This window comes from Dermacentor albipictus, chromosome 2 (assembly GCF_038994185.2).
Source record: "Dermacentor albipictus isolate Rhodes 1998 colony chromosome 2, USDA_Dalb.pri_finalv2, whole genome shotgun sequence".
In the NCBI taxonomy this organism is placed as follows: Eukaryota; Metazoa; Arthropoda; class Arachnida; order Ixodida; family Ixodidae; genus Dermacentor; species Dermacentor albipictus.
The window spans coordinates 197,339,852-197,364,832 of NC_091822.1; the positions used below are offsets into that span (position 1 = coordinate 197,339,852).

The 24,981-nt window shown below is 44.1% G+C and overlaps 1 protein-coding gene across 2 annotated transcripts in view; it reads right to left on the bottom strand.

The window, feature by feature from the left end:
* The window catches only part of LOC135898573 (kinesin-like protein KIF17), a 75,316-nt gene extending 55,502 nt beyond the window's left edge, over positions 1-19,814 (bottom strand). For both annotated transcript variants that reach the window (XM_070534604.1, XM_065427619.1), the window contains exons 1-4: positions 19,657-19,814; positions 9,430-9,663; positions 6,749-7,026; positions 1,817-1,977 (exon numbers count right to left, since the gene is read on the bottom strand). In XM_070534604.1, coding sequence (XP_070390705.1) covers positions 1,817-1,977; positions 6,749-7,026; positions 9,430-9,663; positions 19,657-19,726 — 743 coding nt within the window. In that variant the 5' untranslated portion in view covers positions 19,727-19,814. The remainder of the gene's footprint in view (positions 1-1,816; positions 1,978-6,748; positions 7,027-9,429; positions 9,664-19,656) is intronic.
* Positions 19,815-24,981: the final 5,167 nt, after the last annotated feature.

The following is a 24,981-nucleotide window of genomic DNA, read 5'->3' on the forward strand; positions in this document are numbered from 1 at the left end:
TCTGTCGAAAACGATAAGTAGCTGAAGCTCAGCATGGCCAAGCTAGAGGGGCCAGTGCTATGTGCGCAAAACTCATACCCAGAGAGGCAGGACTGCGGCCGTGATAAAGCCTTGCCCATTTCGCTCTGGCGGCATTACATTCCTGTCTGGCATGCCATCACAGCTACACCATGGCTCCTCCGTCGTGTTCTTTGTGATGAAAGCAGCATACGCTTCCTGCTTGTTTCTGGCACTGTCAGAAAGGGTTTTGTTCGCCTACTTCGACGCGTCCGATGTAGAGACATGTGAAATGTCTTGAAGATAATGCACTACCGGAAATGATCGCTCAAGAATATTGCCCCTGAATACAACTTGCCTTTGGTTTTCGTGTGCCACTGTGTCTTACAGTACTTATATTCACCCCGAGAAAGCATTTGCTAAGCAGATCTTGATGGGTAAGTGACTATGCTGTTGAAATGGAGCTTGTGCAGCTTTGTCAACTGCAGTTTACGCACCTTCTGCGTGTTGGCTGGTCCATGTCGCACTTGCCTGCCATGCCACTGTGCATGCTTGTGCTCTGAAAGCTGGGACAGGAAAGATGTGCTTGGCCTTCCTTTACTGCACAGCCAGAGCTTGTGTTCGAGCACGTATTTGAGCATCCAACGGCCATGCAACGCATCAGCATTCTTGCAACAGCTCAAATCGCGAGCGCAACAGGGAGAACACACGGCAAGAGACACCTGTCAACTCGTAAATGATGAGCGAGAATTGCGCCTCGCTGCTAGGCATAAGTGAGAGATCAACAGTTGCGTACAATTATTCAAGATTCGCCACATCCACATTGCTACCACTTTGCCGCCAGATGCACGTGTTGTCTGCATAGGCGTTGTTTAATATCTGCTAATAACAAAATTAGGCAATTACCAGAAATGCGACTTTGCCACGATTACATGGAGAGTATATGTTAGGCATATACATTAAATTCAGCCCAAGTGAAATCTCGTTGCAGCTGGCCTTTAAGAAACACAGACTACCGGTAGGTGCCATGACAATTGCCCCTTCCAACAACTGGTATGCTTCGCCGCCTATTGAGGCGAAGCTGACTTTCGGAAAGCGGCATTATGCAATGCACTGCGTTTTCCCAGCTTCGAAGCCACTGGCAAGGATTACAAAGGCGGAATCAACGCCATGGCTGGTAGTGGCGAATTTTTTCAATGAAAAACATGGCACGGGACATCAAGAAGCTTGGTAGCGAACGTTGGAGCAGCTAGGCCTAGCATTGCCGCAATGTCTGGTTTTATTGCTTGTGCGTTAGAAACTGTGAGAGCCATTGGAACAGAGGAAATGAAGTGGATACACCTTTGCCACATCCTTCAAAATATACTTTTCATTGCTAGTTCATACCCCACTGCTTGTTACAAACATTCACTTCATTGCTTTCCTTACTCTCTCTTTTTCATCGTTTTTCTGGAGTGGGGAAAGAAAATGTAAATCCTTTTCCTAAAACAACACTTTTATTTACGTGCACTGAACCACCCTTCTTTCAGTTTTTGCACTTTGTGTACATTATGCTCACACTTTTCAGCTTTTTTTTTTTTCTTTGATAATGTCATATAATAACTGTGGGAGTTCTAGTTCTCATACTACATTTCTAGATTTACATCTGTGTAGAGTAGTGTGGTTATAGATACACTGTCTTTTAATACACTACTTGCGTTTAGCTTGCATTGCTTTACTAGCTGACGGCTTCTTCCTCGTCAACTTAAACGCATTACATTGATGTTTCAGTGTTCAACCAGGTAGCTCAAGAAACAAAGGGCTGCTGCTACTGACTCACCCCTCAACTTGTCCCTGCAGGTGGATGCTGAAGATGGCATGCGAGCGGCTCGAGCAGCTGTTGAGCAGAGTGGCACCTGTGCTTCTGTTGCGGCAGCCTTGTGCTAAGCATCGCAGGGCCTCCTCCGGGCTCTCCACAACCTGGTGCACCAGGCCTTTCAGCTGCATTCATTACAAAAGAACATCGCTTTATGTCCACTGCAGGACAAAAGCTTCTCCCAACCCAATCACCTCCATCTTGAGTCAGCTGATGCCATCCTAAGACTGCAAATTTCCTAATCTCATTACACCACATCTGCTGTTCCTATGTTTCGCCTCCCTTGATAACGATTCTGTGACTAACAGACCAACAGTTACCAGTTCTATGCATTACATGGCCTGCCCCACTCCATTTCCATCACTGGACTGGCCCCCAATATAGCCACTTACACTATCAGTCCAGTTCTTAGCTTCTTTTCAATCCTTCAAGGAAATCACTTCTCAAGAAAATAGTACACTCCATGTCAACTTTAGCACTTTCTGTAACTTTCTTATTGGGATAAAAAATATCTCGTCAGATCACAAATAATTATAATTGTTTTGTCTGTCAATGTGAACAACTCACATGTATTATGATTATTCGTCCTTGTGTGCTGTGCATAAAATCTTTAGCTGCAAATAAGTACATTTAAAGTCAACGACCAATTTTTCGGACATACCTGATAATTCAGATGCCTTCATGGTGCTGCCATATAGAGCCAATAAGGCACCCAATAAGGTCTATTTATAAGAACGTCTGAAATTTCAGACGCTGACACTTTTTGCCTTCCGATTTTTCATACCTTTCGCCATGACCACAGGTCCAGAATGGCATTAATGGAAGCCAGCACTGCTTCCATGTTAATTATTTTGCAGCTTCGAACCACCCCTCTCGCCCACCAATACACTGGTAGCTGTAGTAGTAGTTTTGTGCTTTCATTCAGCCTAGTTGCTTCAACGTTCGGTATCTCACTTCCTGCTGTTCAGGGCCATGTTTTCCATTTAAGGGATCTGCCGCCGTCAGCAATGGCGCTGACTCCGTCTTTGTCATCCTAGCTGATGGCATCGAAAGAAAAGAGTGGTAAAGGTTTCAAGCATTGTATAATACAGCGGTGTTGTGTTGTCAAACATATGCAATGTATTGCGGTGAAGCATGCTAAGAGTGCAAAAGGTCCACTGTCACGGGACTTAAAATGTGTTCCGTAATTACACACAGGTGCACCCACCATCTCTTGTGACAGTACGAGCAGCAAAAAACTTAATAATTGTACTGGCAGGCCTTTGAAGCTAATTCGTACGTGACTGCAGCGATTTGAACCTCGAGGGCAGTTAAAGGCACGCATCAGTTCTTTTCAGACTGGCCGATTTTTGGGACGCTTTCACATTCCCTAGAGAGTCCGAAAAATTTAATGCCGACTGTGTAAGTAATGCAAGAAGAAGCCATGTTTTCTATCTTTGAATTACCTTGCATTTTCTACTTTGTAGTACAGTCGACTCCCATTAATTCAACCTTTGAGGGACATCTAAGATTTGGTTAAATTAACGGCAGCAAGATGAACGAATTCAAATGTTTTATAGCTCGAAATAGTCTGCAATATTTTATTATTATTTATTATTACTTCTCGTCTTGCTTTAAGTGTGACTTAACCAGAACGCTGCAAAGAGCGCCAACATATTTAAACGTAATCTTAAAAATAGACAAAGTAGACTGCTCAACATGGGGTCATGACATAACACAAAAGCAAGAACAAATGAAATCAGGGGTGCAAGGAGCGTTTTTAACTAAATGTTTCCATAAAACAGCATGCTAGTGAAGCAGTAGCACTGTCTAATGAATTTATTTTGTTTTCAAGCTTTTAGCAAAAGCTTTGCACCGGTGAAGGGGCACTGATTTGGGTTGAAATAACCCAAGCGACAAGTTTTCATGTTCGAACTATACTACCGTATTTTTGCGATTCTAAGCACACCCTGCTATTTCCACAAAAAAATGTGGAAAAAAGTTTGCATGCGAATCTAAGCACCCCCTTTTTTGCGAGAAAGAGCACGTAGCCAAGGCTGTCAAGCGTGCTTGTTCATCCTGCGGTCGAGCCAGAGCTATCAGAATCTCGAGGTGGTGCGGCATCAGTGATGTATCTCTGGCTTCTTGCGCATGGCCGCCTGGATCAGCGCGCGTGGAAGTGGTGGTTCCCCACAACCGCGCGCCGATCCAAGCAGCCGTGTCTTGCGTTGCTGCGTTCCAATGCTACGCGACAGATGGCAGCACAGGACGCCAAAAATGAAGCCACTCCCCAAAACTGGCCGGAAGTGACCCCGATAACTTTATCAGTGTGTTGTCACGTGGATCTGGTATCAGTGGCACTCGGCAAGTTTCGCAGGCATCACGGTCACGCATTGCTTTGAGAAACTACACAAGCACCGGTGTGCAACCCTTTTGAAGAAGTTTGCACCTTTTGGGGCATATCTTGTCCCATAACAATAATCTTTATTTGTTTTGCCCTCATTTCCTTTCTTTAACGCTGCGAGCCAGGTATTCCCCAATCTCGAACGGCTTGTGCATTATCAGCGTGACACAGTATTCTCAACAGGAAAGCAGCGAGCGCAAAGTTTTCAAGAAAGGAAATGCAAGCAAGGCAGATAATGATTATTGTTGTGGGGCAAGATAAGCGCCAAAGGATGCAAACTTTTTTAAAAGTGATGGTTGTCATCCGTCTTGCTCGCATTTCCTTTCTTTAGTGCTGTGAGCTTGGTAATAGTTTCCAAGTCACGAACGGCATGCGGGTTATCAGCGTGGCACAGCGTGCTCGACACGAAAGTAGCGAGCATAGCATCTTCAAGAAAGGAAACACAAGCAAGGCAGATTATTAGTGCTGTGGGACAAATATATGCTCCAAATAGTGCAACTGTTTTAAGAGTGAAAGACGTGTTTCAAAAGTGGGCTCGTGCAATACCGAGAGCTGACAGGCAACTCCGAGAGAATTCAGCCTAGTCTATTACACAGTGGGCTATGTGGCAAGGAAGCGGATTCTGTGCATCAGTTGTGAACGATGCAAGGCAGCTCGCCTCATCAACAAAAACAATGTGCCCCCAAATCTGCCGGCAAAAGCCTCTCTGCAGAAAAAAAAAAAAGGAACAGGCAGTGCATTCGACTCTTGGCTAAATGTGTTACATTGGAATCATGGCGGAATGTCAAGAAAGTTTTGTGTTCTGACAATTCCGCACTCAAAAGGAGGATCTGAACAACAGGATCTGACACAACCTGAATGAATGTGGAGCTCTGATGTACTTTCTCTCCTAAATCAGGTGTTCTTTTGTCATGTCGAACAATGTCATCATATCCAGTTTCTCGTTGGTGAGAACCACATCTCACTCTGATTCCCTCTCGACGCGAATGCTTTCACAGATATCAGAAAAGAAGAATAAGCTGCATGATTGGAGTATGCCATATGTTAGTGCACAAAATCAAGAAGAAAAAAATGCTTAATACTCAAAACTTGTGCGCAAAGTAGCACAAGAAAGATTCCTCAGGCATGAGCAGTGCTACACTGCACGCAGTCTGCTCCACTCTGATGGCAAGCCTTGTGTAAAGCACCCCATGCAGCACTGCCGCACTTTGGGGACAAGTTTCCATAGCCGCTTTTCCCATCTCCCAATTCTAACGAACTACCAGTGGTGACCCATGGCACAAGCCACGTGGCACATACAAGCACTACTACCATGTTCAACATTAGCATCATGCCACCAAGATTACACCACATTACAAATTACACTAAGGGATAGATTCCCAGTTTAAGACACAGAAATGACCCCCACATGACGCACATCTTCCCACTACTACACAGTAGTTATTTTCAGTTGTGAGTGGTTACATTTAGGTACTTCCATTTCAATCTGCAAAATTTGTACTGTCTTTCTACAGATGCCTAAGAAAGGCTTACAGCGGTATGTGTAAGATGGCATGCAGATACCATAGAGTGCCATCAGTGTTTTGGCAACCAACACCGCCAGTGGCAGGATCATCCTCTACGACATGTAAAGCAGACAACAATTCAGAGGAATAATGTAGAGTGCATGGCATTATTAGGGTATCCTGCTGCTGTTTTAAAATGTTCTAACTCAACAAACAAAAGGTTGACACTTGCTCAATTGACTGCATGTTTACCTGAACAAGTCATATATAGGGGACGCCGAATTTAGCATTAATGAGAAGATTAAAACCACAAACAATTGTACCCTGCCATACCAGGAACTGTTTACAAAGAGCACAATTATATTTGTTTATTGCTTCTAGTGCATTCATTTCTGCCCCAACAACTTTCATACATGCTGTAACATGTTTGTCAGAAAGGGTGAATGAAGAAAGCTGTAAAATTGATTGTTTCTGTGATTTGTTATAGCAATGGGATCATGTTTATGCTGCCTACTGTCAAAAGTATGTCACATTTGTACAAGAGTACAAAAATACCACTGCAGACAGAAAGACAATAAATACTTTTCTAAATAAACCAGCTAGCTGTGGTTCATTCGATAAACGCTACTCCTGCATACCTTGATAGAGAAACATGCAGTAGAAAAAGACATGAGGAATGTAAAGAAATAGAGAACAGAGGAAAGAAACTGCAGGGAAACCAGAGAGGCTCACATGAAATGCAATGCTGTATGAAATCAAAAGCGTAATGCCAGCAGTAACTGCACTACTGCTTGCAGAAGCTCAATGGTTGGAAAAACTTGTAAAGTAAAAATACTACCATTTTCTTCCCTTCAAAGGGCAATGCAAAGGCACAGCTGAGAAAATGCATGACCATACCATTACCAATCAGTAATGGTAATCCAAATGTTTTACCACATGAGTGTACTTAGAAAAGTAAAGTATGTGCCAAACATTCAAAACAAAGAAATAAAAGGTGTCTTGGCCCACCACAATGACTTTTCCCACTTCACGAATAGGGATGGCTTCTCTGTCCTTTGGTGTTGCCAGCAGGTCAAAGACGCTCTCATTGTAGATTTCGAGGAAGGAAACCTTTGCAGTCCAGCAACCTTCCTGCTGTCTTGTAAGACAGGCAAACAAGTCTCGCAGAGCCCGTGGGATGATGCCCTCATTGGCTGGTGGCACTTGGCTATGATCGTAATCAGTGCCCATGGTGTACGTCTTTCCAGAGCCTGTCTGGCCATACATCAGGACACAACAGTTGTACCCTGCAAGCCAAGGAAAGACATTATCGAGCTATTAATATTAGGTTTAGTGATTTCTTAATTTTTCAATTTATAACTAAATATGTTTTTTCTTACTCTGCATCCTGTTTTTTCGTCATATTAGGTTTGTATAGATAAAACAATCATCAAGGGCAAAAAAAAAAATATAGTTAGCTGGTAATTGCCCTTGGGATTGGCATAACACCTGCCAGCTCTAGAAGAGAGGTGTATACAAAAAGTATAGCGAGTGAAGGAGAAAATTGAAAAAAAAAGGTGGGAGGGAGGAGAAAAACACAAGAATGAAACATGCAGGTGCGTCACGCTCATTGACAACAATGTCTGGCAAATGAAAAAAAAAAAGGGAAACAGCAGGTGCAGTCAACACTGCATGCATTATGGAAGACAAATGATTTACTAATGCTCAGATAACTTGTACCACTAATTCATTACCACAAATCTGAAAATTTTACAGCAACAGCAGTTAAAAGCTTGAAACTGGGTTTGCTTTGTTCGTGCCTACTGTGTGGACTTGTGCAAGTGCTGCACTTATTGTTTTTCCCCAATTTCGACGAGGTGCGGCCCTTGCATGGGACCAAACCTTTTGGTCAAAATGGTGACAAAGTAGCCTCGATTTGTGCACACTCCAGATCCCTGGATGTTCCATTGCATCAAAGGTTAATGCGCAGTTCTCGCCATCTAGTAGAGCCATGTGGAAGTGCACAGTGCACGAAAATTCGCTGATGCGCACACATGGCATCGGGGCTTTAAAAGCGATTGCTTCTGCACCAGAATTTTTTTTTCTCGAAATTTTGGGCTGCCAAATTGGGGATACGTTTCTTACACAGGCCTATATGGTGCTTTCTGTTATGGTGACAATGGTGGGAACGACGATGGCATCACTGTCAAGCCTTCGTCATTATGTTACCATCAAGCCAGCTCCCCACGGGGCAAAAGAAAAGTTTGCCCACGACTGCCAATGCACTGCCTACACTGCAGACACACCAAGCGCCTCCTAAATGGCTTGCACAGCATGGTATATTGGCCCACCAGTGAGTAAATCTCTGCCCTATGTAATAAAACAATAAATGACAACCGAATAACCTCCTACATATATAGCTGATAGAATAGTACATGACACTCTATGATTTCATTCTATAAGTCTAAGAGCTACGATGTTGCAACGCATCATGCATTAAATAATACAAACATTGGGAAAATGCAACAATTAAAGCCAAATAGGCCCTTGGATTATTTAAAACAAGATTCCCCACAACTGGGATTTAACTAATGTCTTCGCAGCAATGTGTAACAATGTGTACTTCAGAGTTGGACACCCTAACCACTGTGCTTTCATGCAATGTTAAGGCCGAGTAATTTGTGCAAGGTATTGAACTCCACACAGACTCCATGTCTGGTGGCACATGTGTGCACATTTCAGAGGCCATAAGAGCAAATTTAGTAGATGTGAGGATGGCATAGAGTGCATAACGCAAATAAGTTCTCGGGAAGACGGCATTGTTTGCTGCTGTCATAGTAAATGAGTTCAGCACTGAAGGAATCCCCAAAGTCTGCTGACTTTTTTGTTCATCTGTCACATCTTCAATGCTATGTAAGAGCTCTCATTCCGAACAGGGCATTCAGGTAACGCAAAGTTCCTTGTTTTCTTAAGCAATGTAATGCAGACATGATGGGGCTATTGGAGCCTATGGTGGCTTAAAGATGCCCCCATTTATAGAATACTAGAAAACTACAGTATGGTTTTCATAGAAAGCTTCTCTTTTATATTCTATGCACTCATGAGTATATGTACTAATAACAAATGCCCAACAGCACACTTCTTTCACAGCATGTTTACTAGTTAATAGAGTTTGTACCTGACTTTATTCAGCATAATGCAGATGCTGGTATAAAAACTAGTAGTGTGTATATAAACCCTGCATTTATTCAATTATGGTTCTCTATTGTATGATATTTTAGTTTATTACAAATAAATCAACTATGATAATTTGCAGACAATTATGTTATTATGAGGAGTTTGGATTATTGCAAGCTGGCTGCCCTCACACAGTGTGATTCCAGCAAGGCACTGTATCCAGCAGCAACAAAGTAAGGCATGTATGCGACATGTTCGCTTGCGTGCTTTTTGTATTTCCTTTAATACTGCTATTTCAATTTATGCTTTACTACATGCATGAATGTAAATACATGTATATATTTTTTAGCTATTTTCATATGAATACAAGCACAGGAACTGTACTTGGCCACAGTATGCAGGGCTAAACATGTTCTTTTGATACAACACCCAAGTTTCTAAAGCACATAATGACCCACTGATATGACAATGTCGAGTACCAAATAAAGAAAGGAGGCTACAAAACATGACATTCATGGCATCAAATGACCTACCAGTGGTGACCTTGCCAATCAAGTCCGCAACACAGCGAGTATAAAGTTCCTCCTGTGTAGTGTCTGCATCGAATGTGTAGTCAAAGCTGAAACCATATTCACTGGCCACGATGAGTTGTGCATTTTCGGGCACCACCTCAATGGGGCTCCTCGAGTCATGGCTCTGTTCTTCTGGGAACGGTGGTCGCACCCTGACAGCAACTTTGACTGTCTCATCCACCATTCCTTCCGTTGCTGTAAAAAGTGGGTAGGAATTTTTCTGGTGCGACAGGAATTGCTCTGGTGCGACACCTATATCAGGCTTATACGAAAATGCAGATGTGATTTACAGTAGTAATAAATAAAATTTTAAAAATTAAATATGCAAATCCTTCACAAGGCTTTTCACAAATTAAATAAACATGCAAATCCTTCATAAAGTTTTTTTACCTATGGCATCACAGAGGAAGAGATTTTTGGTAACACATTATTTGTGGCTGCAGACATAACACACATTTAATTAGGTACCTCGTCAATTATGAGGGACCTAACTAGCAAGAACACAAATTAACATTTTGATTAACAATTACATTAAAGGGCATATTGTAACTGTAAAATTGAAATTAGCAAGCACGCCAAATGAAATCATCTGGTAGAAATCCTGGGATTAGATGCCAGAATGAAGCTTTCATCACAAATGCACAACAGAGTACATGTACAATGCTCAGACTGCATGGCAGCTGGCCTTTGTTGTGCCACTGGTGAAGGCTGAATGATTGCTGATGGGACTAAATGCAGTCACAACGCATCACAAACCAGGGCATCTACCAAGTTGACATTTCCAAATTCCCCAAGTTTTGCAGATTTTCCCCGAGTGCCTGTACAATATTCACTAAGTGACACAGAACTTTGTTTTATGTCAAGGCAAGCTGACACCATGTCGCCCGACGCTGTCACTCTCCATTAAGCATGTTAAAAAATTTTTAAAAATGACTTAATCCAGTTGGAATAGTAAGGATTAGTGTTTATTTTATTCAAAAAGAAAATAAACAGGAGGGGTAAGCAAAATGCACAGCGAATAAAATCTCTACAAAAAAAATACAAATAAAGATAAGAATACGAATAAATTCAAATACGAATAAAAAGAGATGCATACCGGAGCAAATATCTTCGAATATGAGCTGTTTATATCCCTTGATAGCAAGCTCATTGGTATGAGGCCCGAGCTTTGCCACAGTTAAGTGAGATTCTCTCTCAGTAGCCGGAAAGTCAACCTCAATTCTCCTGAAATACTCTCAGCCCGCACACAACGCCTCAGCGTTGCATTTCACTGCTTTAAAGAGTTAATTTTGGTTTGGATGAGCGACACCTGCATCTCTGCTTCCGCCAACACTTTGCTTTTTGACCTCAAGCTCCTTCAAAGAAGCGGCGGCACAGTTCCATTCATTCCTCATTGTGTCGTTCCTCTCTCTTTTTAGTCCTCCTTCAGCTGTGCGTTCTACCCCACGGGCCATTTGAAGCATCCTCTTGGTCAGTTGTACAGTCAACATCCAATTTTTCAGACTACCTAGGGGCCACGAAAACATTCGAAAAATCAGGCAGTGTGAAAAAACGAATGCACGTCTTTTACTGACCTTAAGGGCTCAAATAACAACAGGCACGTCCAATAAAGTTCTGAAGACCTGCCAGTACACTTATTAGGCATATCGGTGCTCGTACTGTGACAGGAGACGGCGAGTGCACGCGTGTATAATTAAGGAATACATACTGTGTCCCGTGACAATTGCCCCCTTTTCCCGCTTGTTAAGCTTCACCGCGTTACATTTCTGTACTAAGCCGAAGCTGACTTTTGGAAATTGGTATTTTAGAACGGGCCGTGTTTTCCGAGCTTCGAAGCCAATCATGAAGATGAGTCGGTGCCATTTCTGACAGCAGTGAATTCTTTAAATGAAAAACACGGCACAGAATGGCAAGAATCTTAATAGCAAACGTCGAACCAGCTTGGCCTAGACTTGCCACGGTGGTGGCTACGGCTGCCAGCGGATCTGTGTGAGAGCGCCAGTCTGGAAAATCTGACGGCGAAGGGTTCTGGCATCCAAAATTTTAGACGTTCTTATACATTGACTCTATGGGGCATGTGGTGGTGCCACGAAGCCGCCCGAATTATCAGGCATGTCCCAAAAATCGGCCATCCAGATAATCGGTCGGTGACTGCACACTGATTACAACGAAGGCACCAAATAAAACAGCAGATGAAGGAAGGCGACACGGGACAACCACGTACACTAGCAACTTCTCCAGCCAACGACACAGCATCAAAGACAATTCGTTACGATTCTTCTCTATTACTTGAGCCAAAATTAGTACGACTTTCGTTCACTTTCAATAAAGCTACAGGTAATTTTCCCTGATAGAAGCACAAATTCCCTGAGTTTTTCCTCAGTATTTCCAGACTATTCAGAGTCCCTGAGTATTTCCGGTTTTCCCGGTTCGTGGACACCCTGACAAAAGCACACACTTTCATTTTACTAAAAAAAATATGCATAAGATCGGTGTCCCCAGCACCCACCGGTGGTGCAAAAAGTTCTGGCAACCACGTACACGCTCAGAGTATCGCGTTTTGACCACTAAGCACTGTACATGCATATGCCACTGTGACACGGTATGAGCACAGGCTCTTGCAGCTCAGTACGCCTTCATGTCGGTTCGATATACCTATTATAGTGCCAGCACTAATAGGCCTACTTAAATACTAGGGTCTATTGGCCTAATCCTGTTAGGTTCTGAAAGTACTAATACACAGTGTCAAAAGAATAGGCTATTAGTTTTTGTACTATAATTGTTATGAAAAGGCAGAGAGCAATCTTCAAAGGCTCACTACATTTGCAAGGAGTAACGTTATGGAGCACTAGATCAACTTAAACCAAGTTATAAGGGTCCAATTAAGAAATTGCAGAATCCAGGTTGTCCTGAAGCTGTCCTCCCCTAGCGAAAATTCGAATAGAAAATCTAGTAACCAATAAGGTTATTAACAATTAATAGCCTAATAGCCTAAAACAAGGGTCTCAAACATGCAGCCTGCAGAGCCCTGCTGAGTGCAGGGCCTGAAATTAACCCTTGAAAAACAGCAATGGTTCTCCCAGAAAACAGCCCATATGAGCGACGACACAATGACAGCGAGTTTTGCTGCTTTTCAGCTCAAAGCTATACCTTCCAAACTGTTCATGGAGGGTGTCTTCATAAGAAGTACCAACTAGAAGTATGATATGATGTTTGTGGTAGCATGAAGATAACTTTTGAAATGATCAACCTTTCGCCAATACTGTCGCTGAATGTGTTCAACAACTTGTGGCACGAGTTTGCCACATTTTCAATTGCTGTGGACAACAGCATCGACATTATCGACAACGCTCAGTGTGACAATTTCATCAAAGGCATTGCTGATTGTCGTAATGTTACAAAGAAGCTGTTTGACCTGGTGTTCATAAAAGGAACAACCACTGATGCAGACATTTTCTCGTGCTTGAAGAATGGGTCAAATGGGAATAATTGTCGTGGGAGAAGCTTGTTTTCCTTGCAACTGACATTGCCCCATCAATAGAATGTGAGAACAGGCTTATCGGGCACCTGCAGGCAAAGCTGGGAGCAGTCAGAGTAAATGCTGTTGCAATCCATTGCATCCTTCACCAATGCAAACTACAAATGCACCAGTGCAAATCACTATAAATGAAGTACGTCATGAACACTGTGTTTAGCTCAGTGAACTTTATTCGGTTAAAGCACTCAAGTATTATCAGTTTGCGACTTTTTTAGAGACAGATGAAACTGGACATAATGGTATTGCATACCATGGTGTGATGGCCTTGTCAAACAAAAGGACTTAATTTTTTTTTTTTTAGTTGATGAATGGGATTGTCTGAAATTAGTGCCCTTGCATTTCTGTCCAACATTAATGGGCACCTGAATGGCTTTATAATGGTAAGCTTCACAGGAGGAACAAAGTCATCACTTCAATGTTTCCTGACATCCTTGCATTCAAGGCAAAACTGCAACTTTGGGAGTGTCAAGTAAGGCAGAGAGCGCTCGACCATTTTCATTGCCTGAAAATTTAGATCAGGGTAGTTGGGACGCATTTTGTACTCTGCTCAACAATCTCCAAAAAGAACTTGACCTATTCCTGAACATGGCTGGCCTCTCTAGGGAGTTCAAGCTTTTCTCGCTACTATTCTCAGTTCAAGTAGAAGGGGCAGTTTTCAAGCTAGCTGAGCTTGAACTGATTGAGGTGTGGGCCAGCACAACAGTCAATCAGAAGTTTGAAAACATCTCTAACACAATTTCAAACATGAACCTGTATACAGAATACTGTATACAGAAAGCTGTGATAATATCCATCAAGTTTGGGATCACGTATTTGTGTGAGCAGCTATTTTCTTCAATGAATCTGCACAAATTGTTGCTGCGCTCACGAACTGACGCAAATCTCTGGTTTGTCATAAGGATCGTGTCAGCACAGGATTTAGCGGAGGGCCTTGGTCAAATTGAGGAGTTCCCAGGCATCAAGCCAGCATCTATGGAGGCAGCAGAGTTTCGATCAGTAGGAATAAAATGTCCACCTTTTCTTTTTTTTGTATGGGGCTTTCTGTTGTTTCTGGGCTTGCTGTACTGTGGCTACATTTGCAAAATCAACAGCATGCCTATGGGAACTTTCTATGTTACTTATGGGAAGATCAAATGCAAATGTGGATGAAAATTTTAGTATCATGTTGCCAGGCATCATTGGGGAACAAAAAAGCTTGGATTGATGGGTCGCGAGAGGTAAAATGAAAAAGGCAGAATGGGTGAACACTGATGCAAACAAGCAGTTATTCCCTATGTGCATAAAATGGGCCATTAGCGTAAGCACGTTGGCCACCAGTACAACATAGATGTGTTATTTTCTACAGAAAAAAAGGTATCTAGCATTTTCCACGAGTCAAGGGTGTTGGTATGCACTAATTAAATACGGCTATACGATTCCACTTACAGAGGGCAATTAGGGTGACGCAAAAGCGCAAACATCCTAAAAGCACCAGGCGCCATTTAAACAAATTAAATTAAGTGCTATGGTATTACATGCCACAACCATGATATGATTAATGCAAATTAATTTTGACAATCCGGGGCTTTTTAACGTGCACCTAATGCACAGTACACAAGCATTCTTGAATCCCCTCCCCATCAGAATGCAGCCGCGGCGGCCAGGATTGAACCCCAGACTTCAGGCTCAGTAGCGCAATGCCACAGCAACTGGACTGCCGTGGCGGGTAGCTTCGTTTAAAGTGCATGTGATCGGTAAGCGCATCTTGCGACGCATTGCAGATCTTGTGACTATTAACCTGTGTTTGATAAAAAGATAATCTTAAGAGAAGGATATAACTCACAAGGGAACTTATGGAATCTTATCACATAAGGCAGGGCAAGACGTGCATGTCCCAGCCAAGTTATTACATTGCAGTAAGTTTGCCTACCTTCACACCTAACAAGGGCTATTTTTAGGTTTCTGCAGTTGATCGTAATGCTTTGCTACACCTTCAGCAGTATTTTTGCAATAGTGAGAGTTTGTTCCGCGTGCATTTCTATTCTTCTTCGTTACATACATTATGATAAATATACAGCGCTCTCCCAAGCATGTATGATTGCTGGTTGTCACCATCCGCCCAGGTTCACAGACGAGGGGGGGGGGGGGGGGGCGAGGCACCCTCTATCAGAGTGACGGCCCGCAGTGGCCGGCCTTAAGTGGCGCTGGACACCGGCCCAATGGGTGCTGAACAACTAGCGAAGCTTGTTGCCTCCGAGGTGGGCGGTGCTCTGTTGACAGCGACTGGTGTTGTCGTTGGTCCCCCTGCGGGCTGGACTTCCAAAGTGGCGGCCAAGGGTGCAAACAGGGTCCCGAGGCGAAGCCTAACATGGTCAGAGTGCCAGTGCCATGTGGTCCCTTCTGGCATGCGGACGAGCAGCGATGAGGCGCTGGCAGGAGATATCACCTGTCCAGTGGACCAGGGTGGACCAAGTCAGAAGTTCCTGATGAAGACCAGAGCTCCTGACTCAGGCAACGGCATGGGACAGCAGTCTCACTCAGCAGTCAGCTTCTGCTTCAGCTGCTTCAAGAGTGCTGTGGATCGGAAGTCTGGATGCGAGACATCCAAGGGTGTCTTGACCAACCGGCCCAGCAGGAGCTCACAGGGGGCACGACCAGTGACATCATGGGGCGTGGTTTGGTACTGGAGCAGTACCCAGGCAATCTGCATCCGGAAATCCCCAGCCAGGCTCTCCTTGAGCTTGTCCTTGATGGTCTATACTACCGCTCGGCTGCACCGTTTGAAACTGGGTGGTACAACGGAACCATCATCTGGCACATTCCATTCTTCAGGGCAGACCTCCCCTGCCCCTTGTCCATGAACACGGGCGGATCGCGAAATTGGCAACGAGTATAGCCCACGGATTGTCCCATGCCTTCGTAAGTGGCGAAACACCGTCCCCCGTTCCTGCCGCCATGCCGCTGTACAGGAGGCTCAAGCCATTCGAGGGAGATAAGTCCGCCTGACCAGTCTACGAGGAGCAAAGTCCATGTGTTCTTCTGGGCAAACGACACATCCGAGGCAAAACGGCAGGACATTTTCCTGGCCATATGCAGGACCCGCATTTTAAGGCAAAAGCCTTTCTAGGCTCATGGTGAAGTTTGTGTCAGCAGACATGACCGCCAAAGTGTCCACCGAAGTGTTATCACGCCATATGAAGACAGATTAAAGAATGAAAAATGATTGATAGTGACAGTTAGTGAATGATAACATTATAATAGAGATTGGTAGATGTTAATAATGACTAGTAATTACTAATAATTACGTGTAATTACTACTAATGACTCCGAAATGACCAATATGTCTAATGATGGCTTGTAATGAGCACAATTGATTACCAATGATTAAAAATGCATAGTAGTCAGAAGTAATGACTAATAATTACTGAAATGACTAGTAATGACTGTGATATGACCAATATGTCTAACAACCACTTGTAACGACTACAATTCCTTATAAACAACTAAAGATGCTTAGTAATGACCAGTAATGACTAATGACTGAAATGACTATGATATGACCAACATGCCTAACGATGGCTTGTAATGACCCCAATTGATTACAAATGACTAAAAATGCTTATTAGTCAGCAGCCATGACTGAAAGAAAGAAGGGAAAGAGGCAAATGATAAGAGGAGTAAGAGTAGGCTTTCGCCATTCACCTCTTAAGAGATATCTTAAGAGACCCTGTAATTTTCAGTCTCCTACCCGACCTCCTCAAGCCGGCCACACCGCATGTTAAGAAGCTGTGTGAGTTGCTCAACACACTGCGCTCGCATTTCAGCCCAGCACCGCCCACACTAAATGGAGCGGTTCCGCTTCAACAACCGGAGCCGCTGGAAAGGAGACCCTCAGGCAGTTCGTCGCTGCGCTATGAAGGTTAGCGAGTGCCTGCACCTCTGGGGACCAGCTGGACTCGCTGCTCCGGGACCGCTTAGTCTGAGGCATAAACAACCCTGCCATGCAATGCGACTCCTGGAGCTTCGCAAACCCTCGCTGGACGACACCATGAAGGCAGCGCTGGCGATGGACGATGCAGCCAAGGATGCCGGCGATATTGAACGTGTGGCCGGCTCACCGTCGGCAGAAACGGCAGTCAGAAAGATGGCAACAAAGGGCAATACCTGTAGTTGCTGTGGTGATGACCACTCCCCCTCACAATGCCGGTTCATCATCATCATCAGCCTATTTTAAGTCCACTGCAGGACAAGGCCTCTCCCTTACGATTTCCAATTACATGTCCTGTGCATATTCTAACTTGTGCCAACGAATTTTTTAATTTCATTACCCCACCTAGTCTTCTGCAGTCCTCAACTATGTTTCCTGTCTCTTGGCACCCATTCTGCAACCCTAATGGTCCACCGCTTATGTAACCTATGCTTTACACGACCTGCAAAGCTCCATTTCTTTCTCTTAATATCAATTAGAATATCGACTATCCCTGTTTGCTTTCTGATCCACGCCGCTCTCTCCGCATCTCTTAACATTATGCCTATCATTCTTAATTCCACTGCTCTCCAAGTCTCCAAGTTTCTGCCCCATATGTTAGCACCGGTAGAATGCACTGATTGTACAACTTTCTTTTTAGTGATAATAGTAAGCTTCCAGTCAGGATCTGATAATGCCGCCGTATGTGCTCCTACCCATTCTTTTAGGTAGGGTAAAGTGCAGTGATAATAGGTTAGCGAGGTCTAGGATTCGCCTCAATTTGAAGAAAGAAAGAATAAAAGCAGCCGAATTCAGGCTGGTAATGGTAATGGTAACAGAGGTAATGAATGAAACCATAAATGTGCTGACTTCAGAAGTAGCAATTGAAGTGGGAGGTAAGGCACCAAGGCAACCACTAGGTAAGCTCTACCAAGCAACAAAGGACCTAATAAAGAAACGACAAAGAATGAAAATGTCCGACTCAAGAGATAAGATAGAATTCACGGAATTGTAAAAGCTCAACAAGGAGAAAACAAAGGATATTCAAAATTATAACATAAGACAGAATGAGGAAGCAGTAAAAAATGGACGTAGCATGAAATCAGTGAGAAGAAAACTTGGCATAGGACAAGCCAAGACGTATGCACTGAAAGATAAGCAGGATAATATCAGCAATTTCGAAGACATGCCAAAAGTAGCGGAAGAATTCTGTACTGACCTGTACAATACCCAGAGCAGACAGAATGCCTCCATTGGAAGTAGTAATAAGTACATTACAGAGGCTCCTTCTATAACTTGCAATGAAGTTACAAGGGCCTTAGAAGAGATGACACAAGGAAAAGTGGCAGGAGAAGATGGAATAACAGTCAATTTAATCAAAGATGGAGGAGACAATTTGCTTGGAAAAGTGGCGGCTCTCTATACGAAGTGTCTCACGGCTTCAAGGGCCCCAGAGAACTGGAGGATTGCCAACATTATACTAGTCCACAACAAAACAGACGTTATAGAATTGAAAAATTATAGGCCCATCAGCTTATTTCCAGTATTGTATACAATATTCATCAAGATAAATTCCAATAGAATAAGGGCAACACTTGACTTCAATCAACCAAAAGAACAGGCTGGCTCAGGAAGGGATGCTGTACAATGTATCACATCTACATAAGCAATCGGGGAATAGAGAAATCTGCAGAGTACAATAGGACTCTCTATATGGCTTTCATCGATTACGAAAAAGCATTTGGTTCAGTAGAGATGCCAGCAGTTATAAAGGTATTACATAATCAAGGAGTACAGGAGACTTACATAAATATCTTGGAAAATGTCTACAGATTCCACAGCTATCTTAATTCTCCACAAGAAAAGTAGGAAGATACCTATAAAGAAAGGGGTCAGACAAGGAGACACAATCTCTACAATGCTATTCACTGCATGCTTGGAAGAAGTATTCAGTATTCAAGCTATTAAATTGGGACGGCTCAGGAGTAAGGATGAACCGCGAATATCTCGGCAACCTTCGTTTTGCAGATGACACTGTCCTGTTCAACAACACTGCGGACGCTTTACAACAAATGATTGAGGACCTTAACAGAGAGAGTAGAGTGGGGTTGTAGATTAATATGCAAAAAAAAAAGATAATGATCAATAGCGTGGCAAGGGAATAAGAGTTAAGGATCGCCAGTCAACCTCTAGAGTCTGCGAAGGAATACGTAGGTCAATTACTCAGAGGGGACCCTGATCATGAGAAGGAAATTTACAGAAGTACCGGTTCTCCCAAGCACAATGCTTCATGTGCGGGGAAACAGGGCACATTGTAAGATTATGCAGAGGAGGCGTCACATGCTCGTCGCACTGGTTCATTGTTAAGAGTTTTCCTGGCAGAATAAAAATACTTTTAGTTGGGAGCGAAGTGCTTGTTCTGTTTTATTTACATGTTCTATGCTGTGGTCGCTGTCATCGCACTTCAGAAAATTTCAGTAGCACGAATCGCTACCTTCTTTGCCACTAAAACGAGCCAACAACGTACAGCATGCAGCTCATATCAACTCCTGCGCTCTCCAAAACTTTACTGCTTCGTAATAACTGTTGTAGCATGCAGTCGCATGGTATTACAAATACAACGTAACTTCTCGACAGGACCTTTCCGGAAGGCTGCTCATTAAAAGATGACAGCTAATCAGCTTAGCAAAGTCACAAAACTTACTTTTCGGTGCTTTTACAATTGCTTTTCCTGCGTTCTGAAGTGACTGTGAATATACGTCCGCCTCAGCCATTTTCAAAGTAAACGCCGCCTTTCGGTCCAGCGAATCAGAGGCGAGAGTCTACACAACGGGCACGATAGAAGAAACCACGACCTACTGAACTCTAGACCTGCGCAGATCTCCCTCCTCCAACACGCCTGGTCTAGTTCGCCCTTTTTGCCGCTAGGGAAAGAACGTACGAGTAGAGTGGCGCTAGTTACAACCTGTTTGCTGTTGTCTGCTTTTGCGATTTGTTCAGCGCTTGTCTTGCCACTTCGGCAGGCACAAAGCGCTTGTATTGGCATTAAATGAATAAATTCACAAATATACAAAAGAAAACACATTTGCGAATGCTTTGCGTTTGAAGAGTGAAACTGGATGAGGAGGAGCAGTGCAAGAAATGTAAACGACGAGCATAGGTGGCAGCTGCAATGCTCGATGGCATAAATTTCCCTTTCCTAGCCTCCGCAAGAGACTAGAAAAATTGTTTAAAACGATTCATAGGATAATCTAGCTTTTTTTTAGTTGATAATAGAGAGCCTAATGTCATAGATGACATTAGGATTTATGTGCGCCGTAGTGAAAGGCAGATGATCTGGTAAAAGTATAGTAAAAGTATTCACGAGTAAGTCCTCCGCATATCTTGTTTTTAATATCGTTGGATGTTTCGCTCAGTAGAAAGCTTGCAAAAAATTAAGCGATCCCAGTGCTTTAAGACGTGCTGCAATGCAGGCCTTAAATCGTGTCACGGAACTCTTTTCAAAGTGTAAAGCTATCTTTTCTACGTGGTACGGCGGCAGCATAACGGTGGTGCTTAAGATACGTACGCAGTGAAGCTGTGTGCGTAATTCTATTTCTGAACTCACAACGCATTCACGGAGAACTTTTAAGAGTTAAAATGAGTGGTAATCGTTCTGTCATCGAACATTACGGTGGTTTCAAGTTTCTAAAGAGCGCCGAAGCGAATTTTACAACGTGCACAATGAAACTGTTGTGTACGTTGCGAACTCTATACACAAGGCGATTTATAATAATCTGCTTGAAAAAGGCAATAGGAGCGGCTATTAACGATATTTTAGAGAGCAGCGGACTACACGCTCCGACATTCTTTTAGGTTCGGGCAGTCAACTCTACCCAGCGGTCGATTTAGGCACCACTGGCCTCCTTGAAGCCCTTGGGTTCAGAGGGAGCAGTGATAAAGCAAACATGTCCGCAATAGACATTAGTAAGAGGCGACTGGAGGATTGGTGGAAGAAAAGTAGGGAAACGACAAAAGACGGAGACGTACAAAAGCACAGTTCGCAATAGGGGATCAGAAAATTTGGGCGTGGTAGTTCATAGTGTTTTTTTTGTCTTTTTTCATTGTTTCACCTAGGTAGGATATTAGGCAGTATAGTAGCAAGAGCTTGATGGCGCAACCCACCGCCCCGTTCCAAAGGGGACGCTCATAACATCCATCCATCCATCCATCCATCCATACGTCACGGAGGAAAAGCTGGGCCCAACTGGCGCGGTCGCGCGCGGCCGCATATTGCGCGGCCGCGCAATATGCAACGCATTCTTGGCTTAACCAAGCTAAGCCTGGCCATTTTTTTTCTTCGAATACAACTTCGTCATTGCCTTGGAAAGATTCGGCTGTTATATTTCGGATATAATTTATTGCCGATTCTCCTTCCAGTCTGTTTTCATCTTCGTCTAGGATATGTTGTTGTATTGTTATTGACTTCCTGCCTAATAATTTTATGTGGTTCCAAAATATTGTAGGTGTGGCATCCTTTTTCTCATGTATTACTGACAACCAACGTTCACTTTCACCTTTTAATTTTGCTTGCACCAGTATTTGAACCATAGACGTTTTCTCCCGGTATATTCCCATTTGCTGATTACTTCATCCTGTGGCAACTGCGCCTTCTTTGCCTGCCTGTGCTCTCGAGATGCTTTCTGTCGTTCTGCGATCGCTTCTCGTATCGCCCAGTTCCACCAGCTTTTCGGTTTCTTTGTTCCTTTCCAACGAACATGTTGTTTCTCTTTCCGTATTTCTGTCGTTATTACACTTAGAAGCTGACCATATTCCCGTTCTTTACTTGGCCATTTGCCAATTTCTTCCTCGACTCTAGTGACTATATTTGCTATTTGTTCAGCCTTCAAGTTTGGACTGGCCATATTGCGCTCCTTGCTCTCTTTCCCAACTACATGTCCCATTTTAAAATGATGCATTTATGGTCACTCCCTATATGCTGCTATACCCTTCCTCATCAATGACCATTTCTCTCAACTTATCATGAATTCCTTCTGTCATCAGACAGGAATCAATGGTCGATTGCCGGTTTCCCACTTCCCACGTGATCTGCCCTTCCCACTTAAGCCCCGTATTCACGATAACAAGGTTATGTTGCTCACAAAGATATAGCATTGACTTCCCATTGTTGTCGGTATAGCCATCTAAATCCTGTATGTGGGCATTCATGTCACCTAATAGGACAATTTCAGCGCCATTGCCGAAACCCTCAATATCAGCGCTTATGTATTTCACTAACTCTTTATTCTTTTCTGCGCAATTATTTCCTGTCCACAAATACGTAACGCCCAGCCAAGTTTTTTTCCCACTCATTGTACCTGATAACCAGAGATGCTCTTGACATTTTGAATTTACTCTTTTCCATTTGGCTCCCTGATGGATGAGCATTCCGACTCCCCCTCCCTTTCTATGCGACTTAGTTCTGTTGCACCCTTCCCAAACATAATTCTCAATAACGGGCGGCTCTTCTGAGTCTCCAAGGTGCGTTTCTGTAACCGCATACACCCCTATTCGTTCTCTATTTAACTGCTCCTCAATCTCTGCCCACTTTTCCTTTCTTCTGTCGCCCTGCATGTTTATTTAGATCTTTATGCATGTAATGCATGTTTGTGTTTATTTACGAACAGGTAATAAAAAAATGGCTGTGGCTTAGCTAAGGTTAAGCCCAGCATGCGAAGCATAGTAGCCTTTATTTTAGTTGTTGAACCACTGTTTAGCATGGTGAACTGCTGTTGCTTGTCTATATTTGGTTCGGCTAGACGAAGAAACAACTCATGCGTTACTCTGCTTATTCCTTTATTTTCAAACCAATAAATACGCTGTGGTGATCAGTAAAGTAGTGGCTCTTTGTTTGAACATCGCTTATCTCGCTGCTGTTTAGCCGCGTACTGTGCACGTCGCTTGGCAAGCCGAACTTCTCGTTCTTCGGCCGTTTCCGTGGCTCTTTGTAACTTGCGCTTTGCGGTCTGACGAACGGCCCTTTCCGCCATCGCGCTATACAGCTGGCCTCGACGAGAGCGCGCCGCTCTTTTATACAGCTGTTATGACGCCAGCGCCCTAGCGGGAAGAACGGGAGTTAGGCCGCAGCACCGGCTGTGCGACCGCAGGCGAGCGCAAGAGTTGAGCCCGGCTTGCAGCTGTTGTGACGTCAGTGCCCTAGCGGGAGGAGCGGGAGTTAGGCCGCAGTACCATGCGACCGCAGGCGAGCGCACGAGCTGAGACCCGGCTATGTAGCTACGCGGCCGCAAGCGAGCGCACGAGTTGAGCCTCCGCTTTTGCAGCTGTTATGACGTCATATGGTAGCTACGCGGCCGCGCGCGGCGCAGCAAGGAAGAGCGTGGTTGTGCGGCTAGTATGCTTTAAAACCCCTGAAACTTCGTAAAGTAGTGCCACTCTCCTCCTCCGCCTTCACTCCTCGTTTCTCCTCTCCTTCACGGTCCCTCCTCTACCATGGCGCCGCCTACGATGCTCGAACGCAGCAGACGACCTTTCGCAGAGTGAATGCACGCATAGCAAGGCAGTACTCTTTAGGCGTTCACGTTGGCTTTCCAGCTCCGCGTAACTTCGTGTACAGCATAGAATTTCTAGTCGGATGCTTATACAAATTCGGTAACGGCAGCTTTTGTTTCATTTTTTGATAACTATTTCTTAAAAAAGTACCTAAAGGAATAATAATAATAATAATATTTTGGGTTTTACGTGCCAAAACCACTTTCTGATTATGAGGCACGCCGTAGTGGAGGACTCCGGAAATTTTGACCACCTGGGGTTCTTTAACGTGCACCTAAATATAAGCACACGGGTGTTTTCGCATTTCGCCCCCATCGAAATGCGGCCGCCGTGGCCGGGATACGAACCCGCGACCTCGTGCTCAGCAGCCCAACACCATAGCCACTGAGCAACCACGGCGGGTAACCTAAAGGAGTGTTAACGCTGTGCGTTGACGACTGCGAATGTATCGCGTGCCCTGCAATTAGGTACGCAACATTTGTCAAGGGCGTGTAGCGAGATCTTGTTGCGAATGGTTGTAAATAACACGTGTACGATCGAATGACAACCTCTTGGCTTCCAGCAAGCCCTCAGCCTAAAGAATCCGCGCCTCTTACCATGTAAATTCGCGGCGCGTATCAGCTATGACGTACAAAGGCTGACGGAGATCACTGCTCTGGAGGTTCGAAAGTGTATTACAAGCTACAGTGCCGCCAACGTGCGTGCTTGCCAATCTAAGCGCACGCAAAGCCTCAGAGGTAGGCGCTGGTGCTGTTATGTTTCTCGTGCCTCCACGCCGACAGAAATACCGCGGCCGATCATGGAGTCGGGACTGTGCGTACACAAGAAAAGAAAATGCGTTTTTAGCGTTCGTGCGCGATACGGGAGCGCGATAACGATGCTAGACTCAATCTCAAACAAGACCACTGTGGCCTTCAGTAATTTTTTCAGGTTAATGACGTATCACGAATAACACTTCATCGTGCGTTGGTTCGTCCGTTTACTAAGTGACGTACATGTCGTGAACCGAGTTGCACTGAGGTGCATGCATTGAGGACGGTTGCACTCCCTTCGAAGTAACACTTGCGAGACATGACTTTATTAGTGAAGTCATGATCGCGCAAAGAATCCCCCAGCCATGACGCGGCCGAAATTGCGGCAAGTGAAATGATGTTTTATCCATAAGTTAAAATGATATGAAACGGCATTCGAGTTGCAAGTTAACAGTTTATTTTCACATAGATGCATTAAAGAATTGCCTTTGCAGTCACAAGTCCGTGTGCACCATTTATTGTCTCATTGCGTAAATAAACGCACCAGCCTAAGAGTCCTACAGCAAGCGCGTCTCAATTAGGCATAGTGACTGTAGAAACTAATAGTGGCATAGACGAGTAAGCGAACGACTATAGACAAAAACGGCACCGAGAGCGGCGCTGCTGCGCCGGCGTTGAGAGCGCCGCATGCGGAGCAAAATTCTATTAGCGGTGGTACCCCTCTCCCA